General features: G+C 33.1%; 1 protein-coding gene across 1 annotated transcript in view; it reads right to left on the reverse strand.

Annotated features, from left to right (window-relative positions):
• Nucleotides 1–16,400, reverse strand: part of LOC129220039 (protein TFG-like) — a 32,721-nt gene that overhangs the window by 14,241 nt on the left and 2,080 nt on the right. Inside the window, exons 2-5 of the mRNA XM_054854371.1 lie at nucleotides 13,891–14,141; nucleotides 11,339–11,422; nucleotides 4,874–5,020; nucleotides 2,676–2,804 (exon numbers count right to left, since the gene is read on the reverse strand). Of these exons, the coding sequence (XP_054710346.1) occupies nucleotides 2,676–2,804; nucleotides 4,874–5,020; nucleotides 11,339–11,422; nucleotides 13,891–14,116 (586 nt within the window). The 5' untranslated portion in view covers nucleotides 14,117–14,141. The remainder of the gene's footprint in view (nucleotides 1–2,675; nucleotides 2,805–4,873; nucleotides 5,021–11,338; nucleotides 11,423–13,890; nucleotides 14,142–16,400) is intronic.

Raw genomic sequence — 16,400 nt, forward strand, 5'->3', positions numbered from 1 at the left:
GATCCATGTGAATCCTGAGCATTGTTTACTGGTGATTAACAGTTTAAGGGTCCAAATGATAATTTCTGTTAATTATAACAATACAGTCGAACCTCATTATCACGTGACATTTAGACTATCGACAAAGTGTCATCATAGCTGGAGTGACAGCTTAACCAGAATAGTTAAAAAATCATAATAAGCATTAGTTAATAATAAAACACAAGTTTAATACTTTGATTGATAACTTGATGCTATTAATTAGATTCAAGTAACCTAGTTTTGAATTATTGACGGACAAGGCTAAAATTCACAAGAAAAATAAAAACATCAGTTTTTGTTTTTGTTTTTAAATTTCACTTTAAATACGTTCCAATAAGGGTGTGCTTATTTTTTGAATAACAATTTAAACACTCGTACTTTCCACAAAGTTGATTTTTTGTGGGAAAAAAAAGGTTTCTGTAAGTAAGAAAGAAACTAATTGAAGAACTCTTCATTTTTGACCACAATCTGACTAGATCCTAACAGCTAATCCCCACCTTTCGAATGTGAAAAAACGCTTCCTAATTCTTTTCAATATTTTAAGGTTGTATGTTTTTTGTCAATTTTATTAGAGGATTTTATCTTTCTTTTATGGGCTTATGAGCAGGAGTGTTCTCATAGAGTATACTCCATATATGCCATATACTCTCAAACATTTTTTAGACCTATAACATATATATGATACCATATACATTTATTGTGCATAATCTATTACTGGGAGTATACCCTCAAAAAAATTGATGGGAACATCATTGTTTATGGGGAAGTTTGCGATGATCAACTATGAATGAAGATCTTTTTCTTTTCCAGCTACTTCCCTAGTCCACTTTTAAAATCCATCCGCATTGCACACCTTTTTATTGCCCCTCATTGGCCAAAATCTGTCCCTTCAGAACCTGTGCACCCCCGTCTCCCCCCAGCAATCTTGAGGTGGCATGTATGGGCTATGAAACGCAGGTCTCTAATCGCTCATGAGAAATTCCCACAGTCAACGTTTCTTGATGTTTTCGTTGATTGAGGGAAAATATTTCATCTGTGAAGAAAATTCAATTTTTTCAGAACAGCCCAAAGTGTCCTGATAACTGGAGTTTCACAACAAAACACTGTTGTGATATCCGACGCAGCTTAACATAACGATTATATGTCATAAGTTCAAGACTTTGTAAAAGTGACGTAACATACAGAGTGTTGTGAAATCCAGATGTCGTGACAACGAGGTTTGAGTGTATTACCAAATGTTAACGACATTATTACTGAATGTACGCATGGATAAGTCAAAATTTTTGACAAAATTTATAAAGTGAAAAGGGATGTACTAGAGAGACTTTGTAGGCATAGGCATAAATTTAGCAACAAAATTTGGGTTTTAAAATTTTTTTTGAAAATAAGTAGGGATTTCTTAAATTGTAACAATGTATAGATAAATAAATGGTAAAACAATATTCTTATATATTTCAACTGGAATATGAAAGTATAGATTTAGACAAAATGCAGGTACATAGGTACATACTTGAAATGGGGGGGGGGAGCAATCTAGGTGTCAAGGGACCAAAAAGGTTTAAAAAGAAACTCAGAAACTTGCTGATGTTCAAGCTCTTTAATGATATTGTCTCAAGAGTTCACAAGATTACTCACAACTTTAAACCTATCGAATTACCTAATAAGAATATTCAATACAAATATTTCTAATATGAATATTCATAGAAAGGTGGTGAGAATATCCGTCTCACTACAAAGTTCACTTAATTGAGAGCACAAAATTGCTTCTCTATCAACACGGTACATTTCCATGGATCCAAAGCTTAATACAAACAATTGACCAGAAATTTGAGAGAAATAAAATCCCGGGCATGTCATCTAACTCACACGTTATACACAAAATGTGCGTGTTTTTTGAGCAATCATGATTGCTTATTGTTCTCACTTGACTGTTTTTGGCGTTCTAACATTTTATTTTCCCAGCGCCACCCTCTGCACCATCACCGTCGACCGGCCTCACGATGCTGCTCCTATAGCGAAACCCGTCTCCAGGTTGCATCCATATCCTACACACACACGCATACATACACAACTACACACACACATACATACACAACTACACACACATACATACACAACTACACACACATACATACACAACTACACACACATACACAACTACACACACATACATACACAACTACACACACATACATACACAACTACACACACATACATACACAACTACACACACGCACACACACAAACACACACCTACACACAAACACACACCTACACACATACATACATACAGACAGACACCTACACAAACACACACACACAAAAACATACACACACACATACACACAACTACCCACCAATTCATGCCTGCACACAGGCAAAAACACATATGCCTACACACACATACACATACCCCGCCCCCACACACACATTCATATACACAACTACCCACACACTTATGCCAGCACACAGACACACATACCCCTACCCACAAACACATACCCCCCCCCCACACACAAACACACATGCCTACATACACACACTCTTGATTGCGAAAAACATAATTTGAATTCAAGATGTCAAAATTCAAATTAATTTTTCTTTAATTTTTATACTTGTATGCTATAAATGTTTTCTTAGGCTGAAGCACTCACCTTCTTGCAATCCAAAGGAAGAAGCTACTTTATTACGCCCACCTTCTCCCCCTTCTTTGGAAGAAAGGGGATCAAATTCCTTAGGAGCAGCTGCATTGGTAGCATTACTAGCTGGAGTGTTGGGTGCAGCTATAAAGCAAAACGTAAACACTGTATCACACAACAGAACAAATAACAAATTGATCACATAAAACCCCAAACATCAAATGAGTTAAATATCAACTTTTCATTTAGCGTTTTGGAAAATAAAGCTGCTACCAGTGTTGGGCATTAATCAATTATTTTTTCAATTGCCTTGCTAATTGATTAAAAAAGTAATTGCAATAAAATTAATCGCAATTAAACTATTAATTGCACTTAGCAATTAATTTAATTGGATTAATGTATGTTAATCGTTTCTCAAAATTAAAATAATTGCAATTAATTCTTTAAATTGTTTTATGAAACAACTAAAACTAACAATTAACTGTATCAATAGGTAGAGCAGGATAAAGATTCAAAAGTATTATTCAATATCGTAGTTTCGTTCAGTGCTGATTGCTTGCTCGCCGCGTGAACTAGTCTCATCTAGGCTAGCTTTTTCCACACGTAAATGTTTGTGTTTTAATTAAGTGTTTTAAGTTTGTGTAAATCATTGTTTTAGTTTAACCCATAACAGGGGAGGTGGGAAAGAAGAACCTAACATGGGACGTGAGGTCTCAGAGACCGCTCTGTTTATTTATTTTTTTTTAAAATCATGTACATAATTAAGATACATTTCTGAAATTTCTCTCAGATGTTATTTAGACTTTTATTAGTAAAAAAAAAATTAGGAAAAAAAAATATTTTTGAATTTTTAATTGAAATAAGCCTTTTTTTGAGGAAATTTTACTGAAGTCATAAGATTTTTTGAGAAAAGTCATATGCTGCAGTAAATAATTTATTGCTCGTAATGAAGTTACTGTTGAGCATTGATCTTTTATTAGTTGCTAACATGAGTATTTAAATAGATAATAATATGGTATGCGTCTCAGGTAGACCTGTCGCCTGTACAGTATATTATACAAAACCAGTATTTTTTTTAAGAGTTAGTTTTAATTAAAAATTTACAAAACAATAGACAATTGTTAATTGTAGCAAACTACAATTAACAATTAATTGTTAACTGTAGTAAACAATTAACAATTAATTAATCGTTAATTGTAATTTTCCACAATTACAATTGATCAATGGTTAGTTGTTGTGGTTACGGTTACCAATTAATCAATTGTTAATCTTAAATTGTTCATGCAATTAAAATTTGCCCAACTCTTGCTGCTACCTATGATAACCTTTATAATAGTGTTGGTGATTCAATAACAGAAAGATAATTTAGTTTAATTATCTCTGAAATTTCAATGAACTGTGTAAATTTTGAAGCATCAAGAAATCTTGCAATTTTAAGTTTTCCCAATTTGGATTTCAACTAAAAAATCCAAAAATTATTTGCAAACAACATACAACACAAACAACATATCCCCCTAAGTTTTACTCCAAAGTAATCATTTTGTGCAACCTTATACTGAAACAACCCTCAAGACCATTTTAAGTTAGACTAACAGAGAGATTGAACAGAATTGTAACAGGTAGTATTAAAAACATTCAATAGTTGTATTGGCAGCTAGCGTGAAGAAATCAAATTTGTTCCAGTGACAAGCCTTAAAATTCTGTGCTAAAAAGTTATAACACTAGATCTAAACAACTTAAAAAAACTAAGCTCCAAAAAAAAAAAAAAAAAAGGAAAAGGAAAACCATTTTATGCAGAAAAATCAGCTTTTATGATTGGTACCGAAATTTCAGTGCTCAAATATGTTTTCACTACCGAATGTGAGAAAATGCTAATAGCCTTTTTTAGTTAATATTTTCATTGATTTTGAATTAATATCTTTATTAGTTAAAGTTCGATGAAAATGAGACCAGACTAAATGGATTTTTTGGAAAATTTCAAATTTTTTGATAGTTGACTCAACACATTACTCTCAGGTGTTCTTAATATAGTGGGACATGCATACATTAGCGAAAAGGATATGATATTTTTGGAAAAAGGAAAACATGACTTTCTGCTGTAAAGAAAACAATAAGCAGTACTTGATCACTCAAAAATGCAGAAATAATTTATCTAAGTAACATTAAATTATTTCGTTCATTTTCAAAGAAAACACAACATAAAAGTAACTCACTCTTATCATTCTCAACCCTGGATCCTGGAACAGTTTGTCGGGGTTCTAGTTGATCAATTAACTGATTCACTTGGTTTCTGATTTTTTGCAGTTCAGTTCGAATATGTTTAACTTCATCTGCCTGCAGAGGGGCTGGGTTGCCATTGACTGCAAAGAATGACAGGTGAATAACTCAACTTGCAAATTACAGCACCACATTTAATTATCACACATTCATTATCAAGTTAAGTTTTAATTTACAGAAATAGAAAAATCAAGTCTAATTATAGACTATTGCTATTTAAGGAATGAGAGATAGATTGGTCATTATGAATTGATGCTTACAAAACCATAAACAAAATGAGAACTTATTTCACACATCCTTTCTCATGAGAATAAGATTTTTACAGAAAAAAAGTAATAGGTTTTATTTAAATATTTATTATTATTATTATAGTCATCATGACTGAAATTCAATGAAATGCAATTTGGATACGTGCATCCAAATCAAAAGTGTAGATTTCTCCCCCCTTCCTTAAACCCGTTCTGGACGGCAGCTCGCTGAAGCCAGCGCTCCCTCAGAACAGCAGCTGTTACACGTGGACTGTACATACAGACCGGGGCAATTTCTCCCGCTAAGCCTAATTCGCAGTTTCGGAAAGTACGCTTTTGATGGGGAGAGTTTCTAATCTAATAATATCTCCCCAATGTTTCTTTGATACTAGCAGAGTGAGTTCGGAAATAAGACTAACAAATAATTTCTAACTTTCATGAAGTTTATTTAAACAATAATGTAAATAGTTAAAACATGCTGTAAATGATAAAAATAAATACTAACAACATAATCTCTCCACATGCTACTTTTGCATGAGATAACTAACACTGCAATGCAAACTGCATGACTATTGACTAAAAACTTCGATGAAGTAAACCCATTGGGAAATAAGCTAATTCCAGCTCATCATTTCTAATAAAGGGCGAGCGGCACGAACAAGCAAGTTCGAATACCGATCGAGCGACTGCCTACAACGACGAGAGATGATCAAAGAGAGAGAACATAAGCCGCGAGCAGTTTAAATATCCCCGTATCATTAGCATATCAGAGTCACGTGAACGGACACTCATCACTGCTATCGTTAAGCACACGTGCCATCAGATTCCTTCTAGAAGCATCCATGTGACATCATGCACAACGGAGTTCCCGCCAAAAGTGAAGGAAAGTGAAACAAACATTCGGTCGATTCGACCAACGTGAATGAGTGCTTATAAGAATCTTTTACCCCAGTCATGCAGAATGGTTGGTAATACATTATAAGTAAGGAAAAACATTTTTTTACTCTTGGTGTTGTGAGGTGATGAGATAGGATTATTTACTGTTGTTATTAACAGGCATTTATGCCTAACAGCTTTACATAACAATGAATAAAATGCACACTTCGATTATCGCACAATCGAACTATTTTTTAATATATGATAAAATACGTATGTCATAATTTCAACCATAACAAAAAAATTTAATAAACAATAAAAAAATACAAAATATATTGTTTTTTACTGTAACTAAGATTATTAAAATTAGACAATATATTTTGCACAAAAGAGGAAAAATCTTTGCGCTTAATTTTTGTGAAATATTTGAAGAATATTGTAACAATTCATATTTTAAAGCCGCATGAAAATTTCAAAGCACTGAGCAATGCGCATTGCGCATTTTACACTCATAGGTAGTGTTAAGTCTTTTATTCTGCTTCGAGCAACCGACACATCTCCGTCTTAATTCTTGTTGGCATAATTAAAGTTAAGTTTAAAATCCAAAAGTTAAGATATTTAAACTAAGCCAACATTAACTGGCCGTTTAATGTCAAGTTGGAGACAAGCAAAAAAAAAACATATTTCAGAAAAATACATTTATTAAATATGACTAGAATTTTTATAAAATCCCCATAAAATAACACCCCCAAAATATCATAACAAAAGTGGTTCCAGTAAATAAAGGAAAAATGTCACCAAAATGTCGATGTAGTCGCTGGCCGGTCCAAAGGATCAACTTGAAGACACACAAAAGGTCGCCCGGATCACACTTCAGGAATGTCCGTAATGGAAAGGCAACATTAGACAGTTCGTAGATCGGTGAACATCTCAGGTAGACACATAGGAACTCACTTCCCTGGCAATATTAATTGGCCGGACACAACACAAGTGTTTCTTCACCTGGACTCATACTAATTCCAGGACTTGGAAGATTTAGTTTCACATACCACAAAAACCCCCCGCTAGCGTCGCGGGGAAAACCCCCCCCCCCACACGTGAGCCGGACTAGGCTTCACGATCAAAACAACAACTGGGGATCGTTGAGAGAAGAGAGCTTGCTGCCCCGAGTGCTGCCACTCGTCACAATATATATGTTTTATCAGCCAATAAGATTCCATGCCTCGATGACGTCACCACACTAACTTCTACTTCAACCATCACTCATTTGTTTATTCCACTGCCGCGAATATTCGTACTCCTCTCCATAGCACGTGCGGTTGACAAGTGGAATTAATTCGAATCAATCAGGTGACAACTCAACTTTTTCTGAATCGACACATCGGGACATGCAATCTTCAATGGTTTCAGTAAACAGTCGCCATTAATTATGGCGTGGGGGAATTGTCGATTGAAGTGTTAGCACCAACTAGTTGACAAGTTCTACTTTTACCAGACTGGGCTTAAAGTAGGTACATTTAACTTTAAATTATTTTCTTTAAATTATCGGCTGTGGACCGAGAAAAAAAAAAAATAATAATATTTTATGCCAACAATTCTTTGCCTTCTTTTTCAGCGTATAATTTTAGAAAGTATCTACTGTATGAAGAACTAAAATAAAAATAATTTATAGTTGTTTCGATGTCGTCCGAAAGATCCATGGATCATTCATAAATTTAGATATTTCCTCCTCGTAAAGATGACGTGTTCACCATGGCTACACAAATGAATCTAAAAGTAAAACCCTTTTCTAGAATATCTCTCATGAAATCCCATTATGAATGGAATCGAAACTAGAAACATCCATTTCAAAATGAGTGTGTGTTTCCCTTTTCATTTGCTAGCGCATGTTTATATTTTTTTTCACGAAATCCAATAAATCACAGACAATTGATGGACCCAATTCTGACACCAGAGAGAGAAATAATAATGTTCTAGACCAATCATCTGGACGGAACATGGATAAGTAACGCCATCTGATAGTAAACATTTCGTTCCAAAATCGAGCCGCACACTAGCGTCGCTCGGATTCTTGAGTAGCATACGCCGGAACGCAAATAAACGTGATTCAGACGGGACGAGCAGCCGGCGCTGACGTAAACGTGCGTCATTCGTCCCGAACGGGTTAAGACACGTTTATTGACTAGGTCATTGTACTTGCTCATACATGGGCGTCCTTGGAGGATGGGAGGGGGCCGGGGGATGACTCAAGGTACCCAGAAAACTGGCCACAAAAAAAAGGCTAGGCAACCAAAAAAAAAAACTTTTCGAAAAAAAATTTTTTTTTTTGTATTTTTATTGTTTTTTAAATAAAAATTACATTTATATCCTTAACGTTATTACTATAGTATTCAAACATTCCATGAAAAAGAATAGAATTTTGGTAGTTGTTAAGCAACATTGTACACTAAAACTAAACTAAAGAACAAAACTATTGCTCAAAATAAGGAGCTTAGTCTTGTTCAATGAAATTTAAACGATTATAAATACATTTCAGTTTGACACAGAAAATTAGCAAATTACTGCAAAAAGGTGCATTAAAATGTTGTTGATTACCAGTTACATTCATGCACAAAAGTATTTTTTGTTTCCCATTTGTTTCAAGAAAAGTGAAAAACATTTATGGAAAAATATAAAGTTTCCTATATAATCCTCATACATATAACAGCCAATAATTGAGTAAACCCACCTGCTTCAACAATGAAATTTACTCCGCTACGGTATGATAATTTGATAATGTTGTTGATAATTTGTTTTGGCAATGTTTAAAATGCAGGGAAAGGCTTTATTGTGACATGGCTGAACTTGATCTTGTAACTTAACTGCTTTGCTGGTAAGACAGTCATTTTAGAGGAATGAAGAATCAAAAAGTGGTTGAAAATTAATGTTATCCACTGGAGTTTAGGGTTCATCCCATAGACTAATAATAAGAATAGACCAAGCTATGGCAACCCTTTTGCTGCTCACAAACCAAACCATGTGACTGGTGGATATCCTAGCAACAGCGGGCATTGATCGTAGCAGACGATCAACGCCCGCGAGAAATAAAATAAGTAGAATTGATGGAACACGGAAGAATGATCTTTCATGGAGTCTGACTTGTAAATTTGTTATTCTAAGTTGTAAATATTTTGTTAATATAGTGAGTTTTTCGTTTAGATAGTAGTGTGCATTTTCTTTATTCAATTTCAATTACTCTCTAAGCAACTAAAGATGCAAGCACTCAAAAAGAATTGGCAAACAGTAAGATTTTTACCTACAATTTCAATTTAAGATACTGATTAGTACATTTTTGCATTAACGCAAAACGTTTACGCCAACGCTGACGTAGCAGTTCGGAATGCAATAAAAGTTACTGAAAACTGTGATCAAAAACTAATTACTAATGTCAAAATAATGCATAACTAAAAGAAAAACAGTTCAATCTCTGCACCTAGAAAAAAATTACAATTAAAACACATTATGTCTTAAAATACATGTCGAGTGCCAAACTATAGATAATCCTGCCATCTAGCAACCATGCTGCCAAAGTTTTCGCCAAGTCTCCCACCAGTCACATGATGTATCCATGAACCAATTTTTTCATCAGCAAGTCTGGGAAAGCTCGGTCTACTCTTATTATTAGTCTATGGTTCACCCATGGGAGTTAGGGTTAAAATTTCAACTATCAAAATATCACCAAACAGATAATGGTTTCGTTCAAATGTAGAAGAAGAGAAGCAATTTTCATCGGTCATACCTTGACAGGTGACTTTCTAGTTATATAAATCTATAATTGTTACTATGCATGTTACTAGCTATTTTAAATGGGTAACATAAAAAGTAGTGAAAATTAATGTGCTATAAATCATTCTTCAATAGCATTGCTAAATTCCACGAGTAGTGCATTAGTTGGAAGAAAATATTTAGAGAAGCACTATTTTTTTAAGGTTTGATAGATGTCATTTATGTCAGCTTTTTAGAATGTAAAAAAAAGATTGGTTCAGATTACTTATACCAGCTTTGATTTAAAAAGCAGATTTTTTTTAAAGGTCCCTTGTAAACAATGAAGTATTTTATTTCTGAAAGGTGTTTTTCTTTTCTGATGCCATAACTCCCTTAATACTTGACCAAGCTTTATAAGTAAGGCGTTATTTTAAAGATTTTTTTCACTGCTTTTGGAGAAAAATAAAGAGGTTATTCTTTTTTTTTTTGGAGGGGGGGGGGGGTTTGTTCTGTAAGTTGAATTAATGAGTAAATGTACAGCATTTTCTCAACCAATAACAAAACTCAAAGTCTGCCTGGATCTCTGTGACGCGCAGAGCGCATAGACCGTTCGATCGATTTACATTAGATTTGGCACGAAATTAGTTGGCAGCATGAGGGTGTGCACCTCAAAGCGATTTTTCAAAAATTCAATTTTGTTCTTTTTTTATTGTAATTTTAAGCCATTTTTTCACATTAATTTCAATGGGAGAGATATTTCATTCACATTTTTAAGTTTTAGGTCATTCAAAAGCTTGAAATTTTTTGCATCGGATAATGTTTGTTTGAAGTTTTCAAGAGCATTTGTAAAGGTGCAGGATTCGTTTAAGAAAACCAAACTCAAAGGCTTACCATAAGCACGCCAATCGATTCTAAATGATTAAGCTGAGAATAGAATCAAAAATAAAAGATAATTTGTTTTGAAAGTAAATTCCATTTAACTTTTGTTTGTTGCCATGGTTATGTCTTTTACTCACTTTGGTTGTTTCTTTTCTTTCCTCTTTTTTTTCCTGTTTTAACATTTTCAAAAGCGTACTTATTTTTGCAATCCAAATCGATTTCTTTTATTGAAAAAAGAAAAATTGAAATACTTTAAGTGTTAAGAGAAATACTTTTAAGTGTTAAGAAAAAGTCATCTGCTTTTATTTTCTTAGTTTTTATAGGGTTATGGTTAGTTAACTATTAAAATATTGCGAATACAACGCTTTTTCTATAGTGTTTAATTTTAGAAAAATGTCTTCTTTGCATTTTAAGAAAGGAAGGAAAACTTCCTTCCCCTTTTAAAAATATTTCTAAGGCTGGTTTCTGTTAAGCTACAAGCTAAGTTTTTAAATCTGCCAAAAATATGAAGAGCTCTTGAAAAAAAAAAAAAAAACTTAACGCATAGTAGACGTTAATTGTAAATATTATGTGAACCAAATGACCTTATAAGTTTCTACTTCCGGCAAAGCCGTGTCTGTACTGCTAGTAACTAAATATAATAAACAAACTTACCAAAAATCGTAAGTTTCAGTATCCGGCTACACTGAATGGCAAATGATAAATCAGAGCTGTCAAAAATAGATATCAGATCTCCATCTAAAATTTAAATATTTCTAGATTATTGCATTTTCATTTATGTATTTATTATTGTTTAGAAATAGAAATATTGCAACTGAAATCATAAAGAAATTCAAATACGTTTTTTTTACAGTACATGCATATCGTAACAAAAGTGGGGAAAATAACTCTTAATTTTATATCTCCCCCTTTCAATCTATTTTTCTAGACATTAGTACTGTGGTAAGTGATTTTTCAACAGCAGACGCAAAATCCAGAGTTATCTCTTATCTTGATCTCTTCAACTGAATGATAAAATCCTTGTTAAGATAGTTAAAATAACATTCAGAGTTGTTTCATTATCTAAATACAAATAATGATTTGTGCCACAAAGATCTATATATTATGCTCAACAACAAAGTTCTATTATAACAGCTCATTTTTTAAACAATTTTAAAAGTATCAGATTTTTCCATGTTAGGATTTAAAATTTTTTATCCATTTAAGTTTTGAATAATGTATATTATGACATAGCATTTGTATACAATATTTTGAAGTAATAATTTAAAACTCTTAACCCTCTAGACGTACAAATAAAATGCATGTTGGCGTCTCCGTAGGATACCACTTAATTTGTCCCAATTGTGAGCACTCATGTACAAGATCAGAAACGGCATTTTATTTTGAAACTTACATTGCTTTATAAGAGTGGTGCCCAACCTTTTCCTACCAGAGGGCTGCAACTCATATTAAAATTATTCTTAAGCGAGCCAGAATACATATAAAATTTCTAAATAACACGGGAATATATGTAAAAGGAAAGAAAATTAAAAACCAATAATTGTTGCTATCAATTACTATGTTTCTTTTATTTAATACATCTGTTTTTCAGAAACTAACTTTTTTCTGCTTGTACCTAAACTTGTTACAATGTCGTTTATCATGCTTTTCGATTTGTAACATTAAACAAAACCGGCCCCATGGACCAGCATCACAGGCTGGATGTGGCCTGCTTTATAACATCCAGTAACGTTGATGACAATGTAATACTGTAAATTAATAGTTTAGTAGTTTTGTAACGTGTGATACTTCTCAAAGCATTTAGGAATATGTAATGGAATGAGGCATGTTTTACACTGGCAAGTGCTTTCTCTTCTTACATTGTGTTTTATAGCGATTTTGTTATCGGTATTGATGAGAGGGGAGATGCATTTCAGTAGTTTAAATAAAAGAATACCTGGATGACCGAGCATCGTTCGACTTTAAAAGATTTTTTTTCTTTCATAAAATCGTGTTTGTTTAAGGTTCAAAGTACTTTTTTAAATATGCTTGAAAAGCAAAATGTGAACGGAATATTTTTGTTCTCGCAAATCGTTGCATCTGCTTACAAGAGACGAGATATGTAAGAGATACATATAAACACTTCATCAGAATTATAATCTTTTCAGCCATTGGAAGCCTACTACTGAATATAGGACTCCCCTCCCCCACAGACATCCACATAGGGAAACTCTGAGCTGGTTACATATAAACATTTGACGTACGGTATCGCCAAAAAAAGTAGTTCCTTAGACCAAAGATGGTGACAGTAAATGTGAAAAACAAATTGCTAGGATTGAAAATGCACCGCGACCTACTTATAACACTAAAGTACCAAATAAGAATGATTCTGAATGCAATTAAATCAACATTTCGTTTTGAACTATCTGTTACATTTTTGTTTCCACCATAAAATTTTCAGTAATTATAAAAATTTAAACTTGGAGTCAATTTTACTATGGTGAATTCGGTTCTTAACCTCATACTTCCTTCCATACCATGTTGCAATTCACGATTTTATCCCAATTTCAAAAATATATAAAACTATTTGAAGTGTAAAAAAGAAAATAATGCACTCAAACAATAGTTTCGCTAAGAAAAAAAAATTCCTAACATCAACGTACATAATGCTCTTGAATTTTTTTTCAACCAAGTGTGAATAAAATCAGCCAAAGTGGCAAATAATCAGCCAAACCTGGCACCCTAAGCAAGTTTGAAATTTTCAAACGATTATTTTCATTGCTATGGTTGCAAATCTTCTGCCTTATGTGTCAATTCATAGTTTTTTTCAAGGCTTAACTTAAGCAGACTTCATTTTTAAAAACGAGTTTTTTGTAAGCAATTGCACTTTTACAGAAAAAACACTGATCTAGATGAACTTAGAATGCAAAACTGCAATTAAATCCAAAATTTCATCCAAATCGTTAGAGCCGTTGCCGAGATAGGAAATATAAATATATATACATACCAACAAGAATTGCTCGTTTAAAGATATAAGATATTGATGCACTACCAAAATAGCTAGTCTAATATCATATTGTATTCGCCAAAAATAGTTCTTCATGTCTCGAAAACGTCATTGTATGTCAAGGTGCTGATTTTTATAGTCCAGGAAATGAAAAATGATAGAATAACTTTAAATCTTAGCAGAAAAAATCAAGCTAAATAAAAAAAACATTAATACCAACCTTCATCACGATATTTAATAAGAACTTCATCATTTGCATCCAGTTTCCCCCTGAAGACTCGTTGCATCATGAGCACAAGTTCATCGTAAGTAATATCTTCATTGTGAATGGGAATCCGCCGAATGTCATCTCCCAACTGGGCCTTGATAATCAGTTTCCCACTCAAATCCAGTTGAGTATAACCCCCTTCATCTGCACCTCCTCCGCCATATGAATTAACAGCCATGATCAGCAAGTTATTTAATTAAATTCTGAAATATTAAATTCTGAAATTTAAAAGTTTTATTAAACTAATATTAAAAGCATTTATTCTATAATTTATACACTATTGGTACAATAAATATTCCAGCCCATCTGCTTAAAATTTGGTTTTGGCTGAACCATAGACTAATAATAAGAATAGACCGAGCTATGGCAACCCTTTTGCTGCTGGGCAGTTCTCAAAAGGTGGGAGCAAACACAGACTTCAACTTTGAAGCTTCATCACCAAATAACTTTCATTTTAATTAACTCTAAAAAAAATTTTCCCCCGCCGCTTTTATTATTTTAGAATTTTTTTTTCTCTTCTTTCTTTTAAACACATAATTTAACGATCTCCAAATAGAAATACGAATTTCTTTTTTCAATAATTTTTTTTTAGACATCGTTTTAATTCTTATGACATTAGAAAAAAATCCATTATTAAAACTGATGTCACTTTTTACATTCTTTCTTAAAGCATATTTTGTTTATTTTTCCTTTAAAAATATATATGTCGTATTTATTTGTCTCTATTTTTATTCCTTATTTGTCCCAATAAATCAAACTACAAGTTTGTATAATTATTTCCATGAAGCTTTTTTCTACCTTTCATCAACTTCTTCAAAATCATTCCAAAACTTTATTATATGTAAAGAGCAGTATGTATAGCCATTCAAGTACTTCATTAATATCCTCTTTATCATTAAATTGCAAAATCCAAAAAGTAGTAAATAAAATTTTCATTGGAAAAGTTAAAAATCAGATTAACAGTTGTCAAAAATGGTGAAACTTACATTATGATGATGTCCAAAATCCGTTACCTACAGGACAACAATGTCCAAAATGTGTTACCTACAGAGTTTTAATTTAATTTGCTAATTAACAATTTTTACAAATACCTGCTGTCTTTTCATGTTCATATATTGTGTTCTAGGTATGCATACTATAGAATAAAAGCAAAATTGATATCAAATTCGAAAATTTTTGAAATTGCTCAAAGTTAACTTTTTTGTTCCCACCTTTTGAGAACTGCCCTGCTCATAAACCAAACCATGTGACTGGTGGATATCCTAACAACAGTGGGCATTGATCGTAGCAGACGATCAACGGCCGCGAGAAATAAAATAAATAGAATTGATGGAACACGGAAGAATGATCTTTTATGGAGTCCGATTTGTAAATTCGTTATTCTAAGTTGTAAATATTTTGTTAATATAGTGAGTTTTTCGTTTAGATAGTACTGTGCATTTTCTTCAGTCAATTTCAATAACTCTCTAAGCAATTAAAGATGCAAGGGCCCAAAAAGAATCGGCAAACGGTAAGATTTTTACCTACAACTTCAATTTAAGATACCGATTAGTACATTTTTGCGTTAACGCAAAACGTTTATGCCATTACGTTCACGCCAACGCTGACGTAGCAGTTCCGAATGAAATAAAAATTACTGAAAACTGTGATCAAAAACTAATTACTGATGTCAAAATAATGCATAACTAAAAGAAAAACAGTTCAATCTCTGCACCTGGAAAAAAAAATTACAATTAAAACACATTACGTCTTAAAATACATGTTGAGTGCCAAACTATAAATAATGTTGTCATCTAGCAACCATGCTGCCAAAGCTTTCGCCAAGCCTCCCACCAGTCACATGATGTATCCATGAACCAATTTTTTCATCAGCAAGTCTGGGAAAGCTCGGTCTACTCTAATTATTAGTCTATGGGCTGAATACCTAGCTAATTATTAAAAATTCTAAAAAGCAAAGCAATGGATCAATGTCAGAAATTAAGAGTTAAAATATCAGTGTCCAAAGATGTCTGGGATAAGTTTTCTAGGCATCAAAATGAAAAAACTTGGTGCAATTATGAGGATATCTGCTACATATCGAGTTTTCAAATCTAACTTTTTATGGCCTATGCCTGGCTGCCTTTCCATAACTCGTGGGATACAATGCTTTCAGGAAAAACACACATTTTTCACGGAGTTGTCAGAATTGATGTTTTGCCCCCAAACTTCAATTTTTTTGTAAAATCCCTTTTTTAGCGAATTTGATTGATTGATCAAAATTGGGGAGATATTTACTTCATGGGGGAATTTGGAAGAAGGTATCAAAATTTCAACCCTCCTAAGTGAAACAAGCAAGTTGGCATCAGTACTGCGGAGTCTGAGGGAAAATGTCCGACTTTGACTATTGGAATTTCAAACCTTCGACTCTGACTCCTTTAACCCAAAATCACTCTGAATTTGATTGATTGATCAAAATTGGGGAG

The sequence above is a fragment of the Uloborus diversus genome, chromosome 4, assembly GCF_026930045.1.
Source record: "Uloborus diversus isolate 005 chromosome 4, Udiv.v.3.1, whole genome shotgun sequence".
NCBI lineage: Eukaryota > Metazoa > Arthropoda > Arachnida > Araneae > Uloboridae > Uloborus > Uloborus diversus.